Source organism: Eleginops maclovinus, chromosome 23, assembly GCF_036324505.1.
Source record: "Eleginops maclovinus isolate JMC-PN-2008 ecotype Puerto Natales chromosome 23, JC_Emac_rtc_rv5, whole genome shotgun sequence".
Lineage (NCBI taxonomy): Eukaryota > Metazoa > Chordata > Actinopteri > Perciformes > Eleginopidae > Eleginops > Eleginops maclovinus.
The window spans coordinates 5240318-5258433 of NC_086371.1; the positions used below are offsets into that span (position 1 = coordinate 5240318).

Sequence of the window (18116 nt, forward strand, 5' to 3'; positions counted from 1 at the left end):
TTGTTTACATGTCTACATTTCTACTGCTGAAGTATATCTTTATAGAGAACATTTCTAGTAAATCCAGAATTTTATGTTGTGTATTATATGTCTTTTCAACTATCCATCTATCCATCTATCCATCTTTCCATCTTTCCATCCATCTATATATCTATCTTTCCATCCATCTATATATCTATCATTTCAGTCAAGTTTGGCTCTGGCTCATAAAACGCCTCACATTCCGGGTGTCAGTCTGTCCTGGTTTGGTTGCTTCTACTGCCTACTACGGGACATTTGTGATTGGTTTACTCCTCCTCGGCTCCGCCCTCCCCCCCTGTATGTAAATCCGGTCGGGACTGAGGCGGTAGGTGAGGTTGGGGCTGGTGGCTCCTGCCTCGCGCACAAGAGACCCGAAAGCGGCCGAGGTGAGATCACTGCGCCTCCGGAGCTGTCTTCTGTGCCGTGGTGCTGAACTCCACGTCGCCCTATTTTCCCTACATTCTCCTCCATCCGCTCTGCTGAGCACTGGTGATATTTCGGGACGGGATTAACATCCTTCTTTTTGGCTGTTTATAGGCGCAAACTTCCCCTCTCTAAAACAGATCGGAGATTACACACCACCAGCGTGGATTTGAAGGAGATTAATAATAGTTGGTGGGTCTTTTCACCTCTAAACTCGCTTGGATTATACTCCTGGATGGTTAACGTCTGGACACAAAGGTAAATAAATGTTTTATTTGTTGTGGATTTTGTGTTTTAGATAGAAGTCCCCGCACTCTGCCTCGTTTAACACACACCATCTCCGAACTCCTCTCCAATAATCCGCCGGGTCACTCTCTTTAACTCAGGGAATATCTCACAGCCTGAGGCTTTTTACCTTCTTGTCTCCGGGTCCCGGAGGCTCAAATCATCTGATATGAGTAGATGTGAAGTTCAGATAACTGTCACTTCCTTCCCACTGTAACACAATCAATGCGTTTGTAACGACTGGATACGCGCCACGATGCCCAGAGCTTTTAATTCAGCCGCGTAGTACTTAGTGTGTTATTTTTTTCCTTGGCACGGTAATCCTTGAGTGACACCGTTAGCAGCAGAGGGATTATACTTTTGTTTTTCATCCTCAGCTTTGCGCCTGACTCATTTGGCACTGTTTTACAGGCTCCATCGCAAAAGGGGGATGGACATTAATTGTGTGTTTTTTTATTTTTTTTATTATGGTTTGCGATTTAAATTTAGGGTTTCTTTTTGTTGTTTTTATCGCCTCTATCGTGCAGCAGATGGAGTCAGAGCTATTGTAAAGCCAGATTAACTTCTGCCATCGATACGACTCAGGTTTACTGCCTGAAATCCTGCGAGGAGCTCTCTGTTGATGGATATAAAGCAGCCTTATCTGTAGGTCCGGGGAAACATATTTTGCTGCCTATAAATATCCTACAGACATTTTAAACTCCCTATATACAACTCAGTGTTGAAATCCCCCACACATACTATCTGCAAACTACACTAACATGTAATGCATTTTATTCACTTAAATTATCATTTGAGGTACTTCAACAACTATTTAATATATACATTAACATTTCAAAGCAATGCAATGTGTCATGTTTAGTTCTTTGTTGCTTCAATATACAAATCACGCTTTACTGGACAAAACAATCATCGGTTCATACAAGAAATTATGCTTTTTTTTTACAGATGAATTATAAATAGTGAATAGTGTTTATATTATCCTATATAAACGTATATTTCCTTAATATAATAAGTGTAACACTCACAAGGTCATTATTCTGCATTAAATGCTTTTACTTTTCAGTTAAAGTACATACACTTTTACTTAAGCAGCATTTTCAATTTAAGACTTTTACTTGTAATAGTGTTTTTTATAGTGTATATTCCAGATGTGTTACTCCTGATTAGCCTGGTAACAGCTTTATGTATTTACAGTAAGAGGTAAAAGTGGCAAGACAAACAATGTGCTGGTTGTCCATTAAAACAAACTCAGCAGTCTACATATCGTGCCATGCACCAGAACACATATGATGCCTCCAATATTCTCTCATAATTGCAGCAGTAATGGAAATTCTTGCAGAGTTAGTGGGAAAGCTACAGGATCCTTGCTCAGCCGTCCGTGTGCTTTTTACAATCCAGTTTCAATCCATCTATTTCCACAATGCATTCACTTTATCTGTGAAAGCTCTTTGAAACCACAAGATAATCTATTTCCAGTGGCGCATTACATGAATGGCTGGATCTGTTTTTCAAGGCTGCACTTCCTAATTGATTTGGATAAAACAGAAACCAAGTACTATATAATTCATATTCAAACTATGCGGTATGTGTTGTATACATACTATATATGTGTTGTGCAGAATATAGTGATGAGGCTTGATAGTGGTGCTGGCCTCAATATGTAACACATTCGGTAATGGAAAGAGACATAATCAAATGTTCAGTGTAAGAGAGAAATATGATTCTAAAGCTTTCAGTTTTTGTCATGCTCCCGAGGACAAAGCCAAACAAGTGTTCACAATATTCTCATAGGTAAAACACATTACCCAGTAAGTTTCGATAAAGCTTTTTCCCCACTTTCCCCCCCAATCTCAGATCCAATTAAGCCATTTAACAACAGGTAGGAGATGGTGCCGGCTGAGCAGGTACTGGTGTTAATGGAGCTGCTATGCTTTTCATTTCATTACAATAACTTTCTGGTAGCACCGCGGGGAGGCAAAGGCTTTTCAGTCAATAATTCTTTTCACTAGAAAGAAGGAAATTAATGATGGGAAACTGATCAAAGCATTTCAGATGTGAGAGGAAAAATACAAAGTGCCAGTGCAGCTGGTAGCAGGTGAGGGCAGATTGGAAGAATACGACAATAAAGCTGCATCTGTAGGATAAATGCACTGCCATGGAAAATAACACAGCTTTAGAGTCTTTATGATGATCTCAGACGTCCTGTTGTTGTAGCAAGTTCAAAAATCTTTACCATTCACTCGCAGAGAAGTCTTTTTGATGCTGTTTTAAAGAGCTAACTGGTTTGAAAAGGCATATTTTACTTTTTCACTGGCTTTCTGCACACATCTTAGGTCTCAGGTAAGCAGAACTGAACACAACCAGAGTGCAGATTAAATGACTGTATTGCTGCTCTGCCTGTTACCTTCAGGCTTCTTCAGGATCTAAAGAATCCAATATGTTTAGGTGCTTTTCCATCACATACCATAATACCACTGCTGAACTAACTGTGAACAAAAGGTAATGGAATAAGACAGCATGCCTTGTATCTATATGGTACATTATATAAGGCAGTATAATTGCATCTATTAAGTAGAAAGCACTTTCCTTGCAGATGGAGACTTTAAACACTTTCCACATGAGAAACTCTGATAGTTAATTTGTTGATGTTGATGTAAATGTTAAGTTCACTTAAATGACCAAACTAAATATGTTATTCACATTGTCATCCGTGTCTGGTAGACTGTATTTCCAGTAAAACCAGTTTACGTTGAATTTGGTAGATTATATTCCAGAGTGTTTAGAATATAGACATAGTTCTGATTTTATAAGGTAACTTGAAAATGCTTTGAGCTTAAATTGAATTCACCTTCTTTGCGTGGTGGTATTGGCAGGTATTTCAGAAATGGAGATCTCAAAACTTGGCCACATAAAAACCAAAGGAAAATCACTGGAGCGGAGTGAGAACATTATTATATTGTAACTGTGGTAAACCCAACAGTTAAAGGAATAGTTCAACCCTTTCCAAAAGTCTCCATCTTCTGAGAGTTGGATGAGGAGATCAATATTTCTCTCATGTTCGTGCCCAGAGCAAGAAGGCGTTTAACTTGAAACAGAAACTCCGGCTCTATCCAAGATCCAAAAATCATTCTACCAGCACCTCTAAATATCACTTAATAACATCTTATTTGAGCAATTTCCACAGAGATACGTCCAAATCTGAAAATATGGGCTTATGTAAAATAACACCCAACGTTTTGGCAACTTCACGCATCCTCTCTAAGGTGTTTCTGGTTTAAAGGTGAGGATAGGTCTCTGCACTCAGCTATTCAGCAAGCTGTTACAGAATGCAGTTAAGTATGCAAACCATCGACGGATGTCATTAATTTCATCTAACTTTAGCGAGGAGGTTAATAAACACATTTCAGAAAATATCAAACTTTTTATATTTTTATTCGAAAAAATCCTTAATTTGTTTTCACTGAAAGAACCAACCTTTACTGACACTGCAGTCGATTTTCTGACGAAGGAATGATTCCACATTCGCAGTCTCCTTTCTGTAACCATCACCCTGAGCCATCCATCGGCCACATTTCACAAGGTCTCAGATCACCTCCACTCAAAATGTGTTTTTCTGATGTTTATGCCACCCAAACTGTGTGACCTTAACTTGTATCCTAACACTCAATTGAAGGTGTATTTGCCTTCGTCTTATCAGGTGCAGACTCTCACTACAATCTGGCGTTGAAACAGACCCATGTCAAGTTAGATTAGGTACTCGCATATTTAAAAGTAAACAGCTGTGTGTGACAGAAATACCAGCAGTCACAGAGCAGATATTACCAAATACTGTCGAGCGGGAGGATTCTTTAGCAGGAACAACGTCTTGTCAGCAGTCTGCAGTTTTTGGTATTAAACCGGACCCTTGTGCTTCCTTCCCCTATTGATCAAATAATCCCAGTGGATATTATTGGATGTTTTACAGCCACAAATGCTGTGTCAGCTTCTACCAGCTACAAACAAACAACATAAAAATGGAAGATGCTAACTAGACTTAGCATTCTGATACATTTGCTAGTCACCGATTTTTGTGCGCATAAACTCCTCATCTGAAATGTGAAGCACAATCCCTCCAATGTTTCCTCTTACGGGAAAAATAGACCAGATGCCAAAAGCCACCATTCCAGAGCTAAACTAGCGCAAACAATGAGGGAGAAATTAGGAAGTGAATGTGCTTTCAAACACATTTTGGAGTTCTTTAGGTAAAACTCATATATATGAAATGTTAATCATAGCAGTGTCGTTTTACAAACTTTAAATCATGTCTTGAGGCGGACTTTAAGGTTTGATGTGTTATATCTCAATAGCTCGGCCCCCACCCACCTCAACAATAACACTTCTTACTCTGCTTTCCCCTCTTCCATCTCCCCTCTTCCCACTCAGAGCTAAACTGTAACCGCTGCCAACTCCCATCTGTGTCTCTGTGTCTGTCTTTGTTGTTCCCTTCTCCAAGATGTGCAATCTTTATTGTGCAGACCCACACACATTGAGATATGTTATCCTGCTGCCATATTTAGGCGACACTACCTCCTGACATCCTTATGTCTTCTGGCAAGCAAGGGGGGGTGGGTTTGTTTGATGGAGTGAAAAACAGTTTCTTCCTCAATTGGGCACGATGCATTTTTCTACTTTTCTATGTGAGTGCATAGTTGCTTGTAGCATGCAATCTAACAGGAAACCTCTCCGCAGTTGCAGATGAGAACACTTACAATGCAATTTAGATTATTAGCACGTGTTTAACTTGCTGTAATGATGTATGAGAAAGTCTAGCAAGTCAGGCATTTCCACTGGATCACAGCCTATTTCTCCTTTCATTTCGCTCCCATGATCAATCTCGGCAGTACCAGCCTCTGTGTCCTGACTTTTCAAACAGCTCTGGATTTTTGAAGCATGACCTCCTCCACTCCATGTCTTGATTGAAGTCAGAGTGGATTGTTAAATTGCTATTGTCATAACCCATTTCGTACAGGGCTACAGAATAACGCTTCTGTGGCTACTTTTAAAGCCGAGGCCGGGTGAAATATTGAGACGGCTTTTTCTCTGTCTCAGTGCTCTTTGGCAGATGGTCAGACGATAATAGAAGTAGCAGAAACACTAAAGGGTGAGGGTCAACCGGCTCTAGGTTTCTGCACTAATCCTGTCAGTGTGCTGCAGGCGAGTGTTGCTTGGAGAGTTGTACAGTAAAATATGTCTCAGTTGGTAGGGTTGTTTGTTTTTGATGCAGTACTGCTGTTGTTTGCTGTTTATTTGCAGCGTTTGACACTTTAGGAGGCGGTTGCTGGCCATGCGTTGCATTTTAATGGCAGGTCGCGGCTCGGTTTTCACTGCCGCTGTGGGCCAAGTGTGACGACATTGTTCCCGGGCACAGTACAGTAGATCAGATTGGGCTGATTATGTAATGATTGTTAACAATGGGAGGGCCAGTGTACCTCCGCCAGGTCTTTCTTCCTGCAGAGTTGTAGCCACAGCCTGTACCTCAGGACATTCGAAATGGCCTATAAATTAAAGGGCTATAAAAGAAGAGTCAAGGTCTTTCCTGCCGCTGCCTCGTATGTCGGGACTCCTGCGATCATAAATGATTGTAATGTGGACCATGTAACGCCCTAGTCCCCGCTGTCAACCCTTTGTCATTCAGAACTTATAGGTGCACTCTGAACTCGCCCCTGTGATGTGTAAAACATCCGTAAAATATTTAGCGGTGTTATAATTGTCAATCATCTTAATTGTTAATAGCTTTGAAAGACACCCAGGGTGAAATCGGAACTGATGGTAGCCACAGTTGGCTGTTTATAATTCTTAGATGCTTTGCCAAGCTAGACAGAAACGCTGTGCATGACAAAAGATATATTTAAGAATCACTTTTCAGTGCTTTGATGAATAATGTGCACGCTCTCTGAGGATGAATTTGTTCAAATTATCATACAGTACGAACTGGCAGCCGAGCATTGGTCACAGTGAGCTGTCTGGCACTTCTTACAAGACTGCCTGGTTGTATCAAAGATAAATGATATAGACTGAGCAAATAAATGCATCCTCTTTACAAAGCGCCATCCATTCCTAAAATACAACAATTACCTGCAAAAGAAGTCGATTCTATTTTTTTGCCTCTGAAACTTAGCTGACGATTGCTTATCGAACACGTTTTGGTTTTAATTTGCAATAACAACAGTTTAATTGATCAAAATGTAAAATGTGTTTGACTTAACTTCATTGAGCAACTCATTTCAAACTATATGAAGCAATCCTTCTCAGAACATCCAGTTTGACAAGCTGTCAGGAAAGTTTTTTGACATATTGAAAAATACGCCTGTTCGCCTTCTTGCCAAAAGTTGGATGAAGAGATGACCATCAATCTCATGTCTGTGTGTAAAATATAAAGCCACCTTTTGCAGACATTTGGCACAGCTAAGCATACAGAGTGGAAATCGAGGGTGACACGGCTGTTCTGGCTTTGATTTAGAAATGTTGTTACCTCAGTTTTGACAGTTTTACCAAAACACACATTTTCTGCAACTGTACTATACTTATACAGTTCGAAACACATTTTGATTAAAATCTTCAATAACACATTTATGTACGCCTAATTAAAGAAGCCCCATCATGCTTTATGGGGTTTCTCTTTCCTTTAGAATTTTATGTAGGTTTTTGTGCATGTCAATGGTCTGCAAAGGCTGAAATCCCTGTCCCCATACACCCCCCCTGCCTGAAACGCCTCCATTAGACGGCCGTAACAGTGACATCACTACCCGTCTATAGGAAGGAATCTAAGGAGCGGGACATCTCTAAGTGGTTGACCAATCACAACAGAGCCGGCCAGCTACCCAAACAGAGCAGACTGTGCTCTGGTTTCAGACAGAGGGTGAAAAGAGGTGCTGCAGCACAGGCAGTATGAGAACAATAAAGAGCTTTTTGAACATTAAAGCATGGAGACCAGTAGAGGTGCAAAATACTAATATGAACCTGAAAATGAGCGTAACATGGCCCCAGAGTAACAATGTTATCGACAAAACTCGGTTCAGTTCAATTGTATGACTCAATCTTCATCATCAGATATCGTTTGACAAGCTGTCAAGCTTTAAATGAAATGTTTGACATTTAGAAAAATACGCCCTTTCGCCTTCATGCAGAAAGTTAGATGAAAAGATGAGCATCAATCTTATGTCTCTGCAGAAAAATATCCAGTAGCCTTTTAGCTTGGCTTATCACAAAAAATTCAGGGGAAAAAGCTAGCCTTGTTTTGATGGGCTGATTTTATAACGTTAGTTTTAAAAGCAGCATAAAAGCTTTCAGTGGGATATTTATTCTTTTCAGTCACAACAATGCCACATGTTTCAGTAAGTTTGGTAAACATCTTAAATAATTTATATATTCTGTCATCCAGCGATCAATCACACATGTTCTCTGCATTTGTTTGTATCAGAAAAAAGTGTGAAGCTGAAAAAGGAAAACGTGCAATTGAGTCAACGGCCCATCCTGTTTGTGAGAAAATAATGCAAGATGCGGTCCCAGCGCTCAGGGAAATGCTCCCATTCTGTAGCACAAAACATCTACAGTCCTGCTGAGAACAAAGCAGGCTGCTGAGTTAGAAAGACATCAGAGGCTCATTAGCGTTCCAGTGATTGACCAGCTGAACTCTCGTTACCCTCACGACTTTCTTAATGTTTTCACGGCTGCAAATCCCTCCACCTCTTCCCATCGTATGCACTAGTCCCATGTCACTCATGTCCCATCGATACAGTCATAAGGTGTCAGAATACCTGTTTTGGTTCCAGAGACTGTCTTTAAATCCTTGTGAGGTACCTACTTTCTGAGCACGAGGATCATTGAAATTCAACGTTTGATTTCAGAAGTTTCTCTGCCTGGATTTGGACTGTCTGCTAGGATTTACAGCAGATTAACTTTGAAAGTGAATTAGCTCTCGGCTTCTGCAGTTGCTATCATTTTCTTATCCGCTTTTGCCATCACCACTGGCTGACACATATTCCCACATTTACTAAATATTCCACACTACGATCTGTTTGTGTGACCCTTATAGAGTTGGCGGAGTATATCAAAAACAAATCAGAGCGTAAAAAGAGATGATTGACAGTCGTGAAAGCAGACATATAGAGGCAACACACCGCTATAGGGGCGTAATCTAAAGACACACACAAGAAGAACACACTCCCTGGATGCATTTGTGCTAAAATGTAACTGTGATGCACAAGGGATTCAGTGGGAAGACACAACACAGCATCACAAGTTCAAAGCTCAGTCTAATCACATTTTATGCTTTCGGATAGATATCTGAATGAAACAGATAACAGCCCCATAAAAAGGACAGGGGATAATGAATTATGTCATCACAACATGCTGCCAACAAATTTACACAAGGGCCTATCTCCATCATTATCTTCTATCCGGTGGCAGGGGATGCTCTGCTGTTATCCGCTTCGCATTTGGAGCTGCGCGTCCCTGCCTAATGAGTGGGAGGGATATCGGAGCGGCGGTTCGCTTAAGAGGGAGAGGTGTACATGCTTTGAACCCATGTGAAAGTGAGGGTTCAACAAATCCTAAGAAGTCTGCATTAATTATTTAGTGTGGCTGTGAACTGAGCCTTGTAGATGCACAGGAGGGTAATTGATGTGATTGATATACGGGGTTTTGAATGATGAGTTTCTATCTGAAATTCCTTTGTTGAGCACCGTTAAAGAGCCGTGCAGGTGTTTAACCACGTTTAAGTCAGTTGATACACCTATTATTTAAAGTTTTGACAGGTGCACATTGTCCTGCTTATTTCACGGCCACATACTTAAACAACCCACGAGTTGACTCATTTTTTAAAATGTACTTACTTTCGTATTTGTCCGCAAAGGAAGAAAGTCAGTGGCACGGCGTACCAACGGCTTGAACAACAACGTAATTTAAAATGACTTTAATAGTGATTGAGGTTTTTGGTAACTGTCCAAGTCTCTTCACATTTGTCTTTAAACAAAGCCAGACCATTTGAGTGTTTACCAAGGTCCAACAGTGTAACGTACTAAGTAAACTACCTCAAGCACTGCACTTAGGTACAATTTGGAGGGACTTTTCTTGAGTATTTCAATTTTTTGCGGGTTTGTACTTTTACTCCACTTCATTTATGTTACCTTTAGTTATTTTACAGATTTGGATTAATGATGTGAAATATAATCAGCCCTTAAATCAGACTTTAGTCCACCTGGAGTAAGTTCACAAGCCACCCTGCAGTATACAAAGCCATTAAAACTAGCTGCACCTTTACCAGCTCTGAGAACTCTTTAGTGATCAATAATTATAAAACATATCAGATATATTATTCTGAAATGGACCAATCAAACAATGACTACTTTTACTGTCGCTACTTTAAGTACATTTTGATGAGAATACTTTCTACTTTTACTGGAGTCACATTTTGAATGCAGGACTTTTACTGTGACAGAGTATTCCTACACTCTGGTACTTCTACTTTACTCAAGTACAAGACCTGAGTACTTCTACTTTTACTCAAGTACAAGACCTGAGTACTTTTACTTTTACTCAAGTACAAGAGCTGAGTACTTCTTCCACCACTGGTGTTTACTTCCTGTCTGTCTTATTTTGATGTTCCCGTTTGTGTTTCCTTCCTGTGAATCTTTTTCTGTGGTTTTCTCTGACCATCGTGAATCCAAAGTTTGTGCTCTTCACAAATATAAAAGTGCTGTTCAAAAACTCCTCTGCATCGTTTTCTGATTGGTGTTTGTTGTCCATAGCTGACTATCCACCATACTTCTTTCTGTGGATTTATATGAATGCACATTGTCCCTTGATCCTTGTTAGCAACAGTAATGTTATGCTTTGCAGTGGTCTGTATTAATAAACTCTGAAATGTCCAAATAGACCAATCAGAATCAAGTATATATATCTGTGAGTAGAAGTGTGTGATCCGTCCCTGGCTTCCCCCTAATCCTCATTGGATGCAGCTCAAAACAATCTCACCTTTCAGGTCCATTAAGTAGCTGTACTGGAGGTTTAACTGTCACTTTTAATTGTCAATCGTGTGATTAATTGCCATTGCTATGTCTCACGTGACTACGTCCCATTCACAATTAATGTTGCTGAAAATGAAAACGATAAGAAGAACAATGTGTTAATGTGTTTTCAAACTCTCCGATGTCAGCAGCTTTTCACTTTAACACTCATAGACGAGGTTCGCTGAGTGTGAATGCAACAGCATGCTTCAAAAGACACAGTCACACCTGAGAGATGCCCCGAATAACCAAAGTTTTTATCTACTTCACTGAGCGACCCCACTGGAGCCATTGGGAGGTTAAGTGCACCTCAACAGCAGGTAATGAGGTGGCAGCAAGTCCCTCAGTCTGTCACACTCAGATTAATCTCCATCTCAGTCTTATTTTGGCAGCTTCTTGAATCACACTGGCTTATTATTAAAGCGACCCTATTAAGCTGTAAATGTAAATGGTCTGCAAAGGCTAAACTCCCTCGGTTCACTCCAGAGGGAGTTTTCTCTCCCACACACTCCTCCACTGCCTGAAACGCCTCATTTCTTTACTTCCTGAAAATATTGACATCATTAGGAAACACTCCTGATTCTATTGGCTAGCACTCAACCACATTGTACGTGATAGGCTAAGGGGCGGGACTTTGCTAAGCGGTTGACCAATCACAACAGAGTGGGTCAGCAAACCAGTCAGAGCAGACTGGGCTCTGGTTTCAGACAGAGGGTGAAAAGAGATGCTGCAGCACAGGCAGTATGAGAAAAATAAGAGCTTTTCAAACATTAAAGCATGGAGACATGTCCCAGTAGAGGAAAACAATACAAATATGAATAGTTAGAGTTTAACAATGAAATACTTCTGTAAAAGTTCATGAAAAAATCATAATCTTCTTGGAAGATGAAAATATTTGATGCCCTGGTACTCACATTTAAACATTTGTTAATTGATTGATTTACTAAAATGAAAAAGTATGAAGATAATAAAATTATATTTGGACACTTTTTAAGGACACACTTATTCACTCTGTCTTTTTTTCCCCGGACAGTGTTACACTTTCCTTCCTCCTCAAATACTTTTGCCGACTCATTGCAGTACTTTGACCTTGAACAGAGTACTTTTACAGTGTTGTATTAGAACTTTTCATTACAGTAAAGGACCGGAATACTTCCTCCACCGCTGCTGATGTCTTTTATGTCATTTATACTGCAGATTATTGAATGGTGTGGTTGGATGTGGGAGCACCTCGATGCATATTTTTGCATACCAATTCAGACAAACTCAAATTAGTTGAACTCCTCCATGCTTCACAACACCGCACAGAGTAGTTTTTAACACCCAAATGTTATATGATGACAATTACGACATAAAATATACACAAATTAAGGCTAATATTTCAAGCTAACTCATTCATTTAGTTAATGAATTAGTCCATTAGCATTAGTGGTCATATTTAATATATCATGGTGATTATGGAAAGGCATTAGGAAGTCAAGTGCCTCTTTTTTTGGACGTGATCCAGAATATCTAAGTGATGATTAAGGCTGTGCCAGGGTTGGACCTCAGCTGTTTTTCAAAGCCTGTTCAGATTTGGTTCAACTATTTGGACTCATTTTAAGCTCCACAAAGAAATCCCCTTTTGTGAAAATTGCTCCTCAGATGAAAAGAAAGAAATACAGCGAATCCTCACTTTGTAAAAAAGCGACTCTTTTCAACTATTTTCTCATGTCCTAGCCGCTGTTGCTCATTATTTCAGCTGTGGATATCAGGATACAGTTAATGAAGACTTCCACTGGCAATTCACCCTTTGAACATTAGTCTGTCTGAGGTGTGCTTCAGAAAACTTTGACATAAAACCACTTCTTTAGTTATCTCTAAGGTTAAAAGTAAAGAAATTTACTTGGTTATTAGTCCTTAGGGTTTCTTATACATCATCTACAACTAGAGCATAATCTAAAGGTCACATATGTGTCTATGAAGAAACGAAAGCTTAATATGCTAAATGTAACTTTGTCTTACAAATATGGAGACGACAGGAAATTGAGAGGCTGCACTCAAAGCAGAATGCACGTTAGCTGTTGGCAGATACAGCTGCCTGCACAGCTGGGCGTCTGCAGAGGAAGTGCTCTCCTAGCAAAAAGGCGCCGTACATCCCCTCTACGAAACATCTGTCACCATGTCATTTTAGATGAATGGGTGGTGATTACACAATGACGGTTTTGTGTCGAAGGTGGCCTCGAATGGACTAATTCTTGGCAGATTGCAAGACTGTTCACATTGCCAAGTTTTCCTAATGAAAAAGGAGGAATTATGAGATATGTGATGTCAAGATTTGAATTCCATAAAAACTCAGATAAAAACTGTTTTTTTTGTTCAGTTCAGTTAATTTAAATCAGGTTATCGTGGGATTTTATACCAAATATTCGTAGGAGCTAATGGCTTCAGACACCAAACACATGAACTACACTATTTAAGGAACTCAAGTTATTGTGGTGTAATTTTTGTTTGCACTTCCTCAAGAATGGTGTGTAGGCTTTTGAGTTGTTAAGTTGTTGCTGGGAGTTTTAACCAAGCCCCCAGGAAGTGCGCTGGGCATTGAAGTACATTTTCGTATTGGCCAAATGATCCTTCAACAACTTCGGTGACGTCACTGGGCCCAAAAATACTGCCCATTGACCAACATTGGGAAAGAGTTGCCTGTAAATCTGTGGAAAATTGTTATTTATCTGAGCTCAATCAACTACCCAGTATGATCAACTGAATAGCCCTTATTTAAGTCATCCAAAAAGTCAAATCTAGAGTTGATTATCCTCTCCATTCATTTGACTGAGCCAAGACCTGATGTGACGCTGTCGATTGATGGCAGGGCTTAGGGAAAACTCAGATGCTCCATGCATGGCCCTATATCCAGGTATTTATGTTCTTGAGAGTCAGGCCATTTTGGATTTCATGCGTAACTTTTATAGGAAGGAACAGGGACCCACCTTCAAAGCTATATGCAGTTCTCATATATCCATGCTTTGAAACTAAAAGGCAAGTCATACATCTGCAGAGCAATCAGTCTTACCGTTGAGTCCTTCTACAATTTTGGAAATTCAGCTTTATAACTATGATTTACATATTAAAAACAACAAAACCAATACCCCATACAGGCAAACTGCTTCCTTGCAGCCTGAATAAATGCTGCATGAGTACTGGCAGCCTCTAGACCTGTGTCAGTGACCTTTAGTACAAACACCACTTCAAAATCCTGACCTGTCAGATAGTACTACCTGGGGAGCAGAAACTGTGATCCAGGGTTGCTGCAGTCAAAATATTTTCTAATAATATTCCTGGGTTCAAGAAAAGGTTCCTGCTGAGAAAAGGAAAAGCGTTTTTACTCGGTATTGCCAATTGATACCTGAGAATTTTGAATATCCTATTCATGACAGCTTTCGGTTTTATTGGAGGCTCGAAGCACCTGGTTTATAGTAGAGTTGTTGTTGTTGTTATTTCTGAGGAAGAATCCTCCGGCGCACAGGAAGTAATGCATTTTATGTTTCCAGCTGCTGCAACAGCTTGGAATAAACAGGGATGGGGCAGTTATCATGTGAAATGATAGCCAACATACCTGGAAAGACATTATCACAACCTCAAACTTCATCAATAAAAGTCTGACAGAATTCGACTGACATTGTAACAAGTTATCTGGGCAGTGCCAACATCCTGCAAAATTAAAGACGTAGCTCAAAGTTGTTGCCAAAAAGAATAAAAAAAACTATACCAGTAGTCTCCTTTAACTGCACAGTGATAAACACAGTGATAAACAACCAGGACTTAAACTGCAAAGTAAGAAAACATTTGATTTAATATCCCTAATATACCATAGAACTGCAAAAAGCAAGCTATATTTTTTCTCAATAACTCAATAATGTCCTCTAATTTTCCTTTTTGAAACTATGTACTATATCACATATTGCTTTTTATTTCAATGGCACTTTTAAGAATGTCTCAATACCTCTGAGCCAACATGGACTTCGAGTTGCATTGTTTTAGTTGTTGTTAGAATGTTATTTACTTATAATCAGGCAAAATTTTGTGAAGCACATTCAAAAAGTTGGCAGGTGTTCTTGAAATAACAATATTCTGCATATTACCATTAATGAATTACCAGCCGAGGCCTCTAATCTGAGTAATTGTTGTTACAGTTGTTCAAATGAGCAAATTTGATTTGTGCAGCCTGAAGGTGAATTGAAGAGCTTTGGGGGTCGATGTTTAAATCTTTTTATTATAGATCTATTCTTTAAACGTGAATCTAAAGATTTGAGCCTTAAATATATTTACAGACACTATAAGTTCCATTTAATTTATGGTTACTACTCTACAAAGCGCTCCTGCACAGTTTACAGTTTAAAGTTACGAGGCCTGAGGCTGGAAATATGAAATGAAATAAAAAGGTTGTTATACTATTTAAAAGAACCCCCTCTTTCTTAAGATTATATACATAGGATTATTTTGTAAATATAGAAGAACGTCTCAGTGTCTTTCTCATGCTTTTGACCATCTTGTAGTTTCATAGATTGAGGTTGAGTGCTTTGCCCAGGAGGAAACTCCAGTATATACTGAAGAAAACGATATTTGAACCCCAGTTTCTCTGAGCTTATATGGGCTTCACATAAGCTTACAACCTCACATTCACTAGCCGAGGTCTCGAACCTCTAGGCAAGTGCTGCAGCCCCTTTTATGAGCCCACTTTGCCATTTATTAACTGACCCACTGACGGCAGGTCTTACAGAAAGAAAGCATGGTCTGTTTGAATTGTTTCAGCTCTTTACTCCTCACCAGAACATGTTTTCATTTTCTTTCAAAACTTCATTTTCATGCACATCATAAACGTCTGGACTACTGAGACACATGGTGTCACCTCGATGCCTTATAATAATGTCGCTGTATGATGTTAGGAGCTCTTTATAATGATTCCGACTGAATCTATGCATGCAGGGACATACAGTAAGAGTGCTCTTTCAGATACTCATTTAGGCATGTATGACATTCAAAGTGATCCCTGTGTTCTTTGTTGTAAGGAACTGCTCTTTCTGTAAAATTGGCAGAGTATTTTCTGCATTTGTAAGGAAAGAAAAAGGCACCAAACGGAAGCACTACCCTAGGGGGAAGAGTGTCGCCCGTGGTTTTGGACGTGCTTTGAACTTGAAGGAACCCTTTATCAGTGCACAGTGCTGCCGGGGATGTACGAGTATGAGAAGTGCCGTGATAACTCTGCCAAATAAGACATGCTGCAGCGGGGTGCTTGGGCTGCAAACACACAGCAGATGCTCCAGTGTTCTCCAGATATCTCAGAGACAAACTGTAATGCTCCAACCAAATTGATCTGTACATAGAAATACCGCTGAGCGAGCTTAAAGAGATGCGCACACAGGAGGTCAGGACTGTGTCAGCTGAAGCATATGGTGAGAGGGAAAAAGCAGAGCCGTTTATCTGCTGACTTCAAGTTCCCCTCCAGTGACCTAGCCGACTTTCTGAATAAATTCAAACAAGCCTCTAGGAAATCATTGGTTTAGAGAGCAAACTGGGAACGCCAGTGCATCCCTGCTACTGTCCCATGTGCCACTGATGCAATGCAATTTCTCAGCTGTACAGGTGGGATTCCTTTTGACTGGATAGGGCTGGAGAAGATAATATGTTTTACAGTAGGGAAGAAGCAGAAGGATGTTGAAACATTAATAAGGTTAGGTATGTCTGCTCATCTAGTCTGACTTTGACATGTATTTCTTTTTGGTCTGCATAGTACAGCAAACCAGTGCATAACAAAATAATTGTTTGTGGTTGTTATACAAATATCTAAATGGTTTCTTTTGCTATAATTTAACATTTCTATGGTCTAAGTGCACCAGCAAAAGGAAAAACACAATGGAAAAAGAGAAACAGAAGCAATATGAGGTTAAAAATACATGAAGAGACCGGATGGCAATGCAGTAAAAAAACATCTGAATTGAGTTTGAACTCACTTTGCACCAGTCTTACCTACAGGTGACAGGCTGGATGCAAAATGTAATACAAAAGTTAATTATATTGAATAAATCTTGTTAAAATGGAAAGAATGAATTAAATTGAATGAAACTAAGAGTATTGAACATGAATGTGATGCAGAGGCCAGTCTCGTATAACTGTCAGTGCAGTTTTTGCTATGAATTATAGTGGCATACATTAGTATTAAAACAATATAAATATTGATTCTAACTTTAAAAATATGTGTTTATTTGCAAACTCAATAAAAGTAGTACACCACTGTAGTAGCAACAACATGTAAAAGTACTCAGAAGTCAGTAGCTATAGCATTTAAACCACAACTATTACAACAGATAACTCAAATGTTCAGCTATTATTAATGTTGTACATGGTGAACGCATGGTAGATGTAATTACCATGCTTTGTAAACATTACTAGGCCCATATTGTAGATCAACCTTTATCATTAGATAGTCATTCAATAGTTGTCATCAGATTTCTTATTGACACTTTATATATTTAAGCCATATAGTACCTTTAACATTTGGTATGCTAAAATAACACAATAACATAACAATATGGTATCCTTTAATATAATATACTGTACTATAATATGATAAAATATAACGTAAATATAATTAAATGCACCTCATGTTGTGTAACTGATTCTGTTGATCTACTAGCACTTGGCCACAGGTGGCAGCAGCGAGCACATCTTGGATTGACACTGCTCTCCTTCAGCTGAATTCTCCTGCAGTGTGTTGTTAGTTTACACACCGACACGACTTCTCTCGGAGTATTTTTACACATAAACCTGCCTTCCTATGGCTTTATGTTTTTGACAGTCCTTTAAAAAAGTCCACTCTATCGCCACCAAATGGCTGACATTGGATATACTAACAGTCGTGCTTCAGGGCTAACTTCGCTAATGCCAGGTAAGTGCAGTCCAGCTGCTAACAAGTAGGTAACGGTGTACATCCTAACGTGTCAGCACGTGTTTGATATAAATATTGATGCATTGATGTGTTTATCACAGCTGGTAAACGTGGAGATAATTTGAATGACTTTGCATACTGCAGGGTAGCTGGTTAATTTACTCCAGGTTTAACTAAAGTATTACATTTACTGTCGTACTGATTTTGGGTTTCTGGCACTTTACTCAAGTATTTCCATTTTATGCTACTTTATGCAACAGTATGCTCTACAACATTTTGGAAACCAATATCGTACTTTTTAAAACAAAATGGTTAACTAGTTACTTATTCTACATATTCACATTGTATGTTAATACAAACACTAATACATTAACCAAGATAAAAAGAACAGGTTAAGATATCCAGCGACAGTG

The 18116-nt window shown here is 39.4% G+C and overlaps 1 protein-coding gene across 3 annotated transcripts in view; it reads left to right on the forward strand.

The window, feature by feature from the left end:
• The first annotated feature begins 339 nt into the window (after positions 1–339).
• Positions 340–18116, forward strand: part of fstl5 (follistatin-like 5) — a 151067-nt gene continuing 133290 nt past the window's right edge. Inside the window, exons 1-2 of one of the 3 annotated variants that reach the window (XM_063875755.1) lie at positions 340–407; positions 559–702. In XM_063875755.1, the coding sequence (XP_063731825.1) occupies positions 680–702 (23 nt within the window). In that variant the 5' untranslated portion in view covers positions 340–407; positions 559–679. Of the gene's footprint in view, positions 703–17489; positions 17704–18116 lie in introns of those variants that run through there. The other 2 variants (XM_063875754.1, XM_063875756.1) reach the window with 2 other exon arrangements.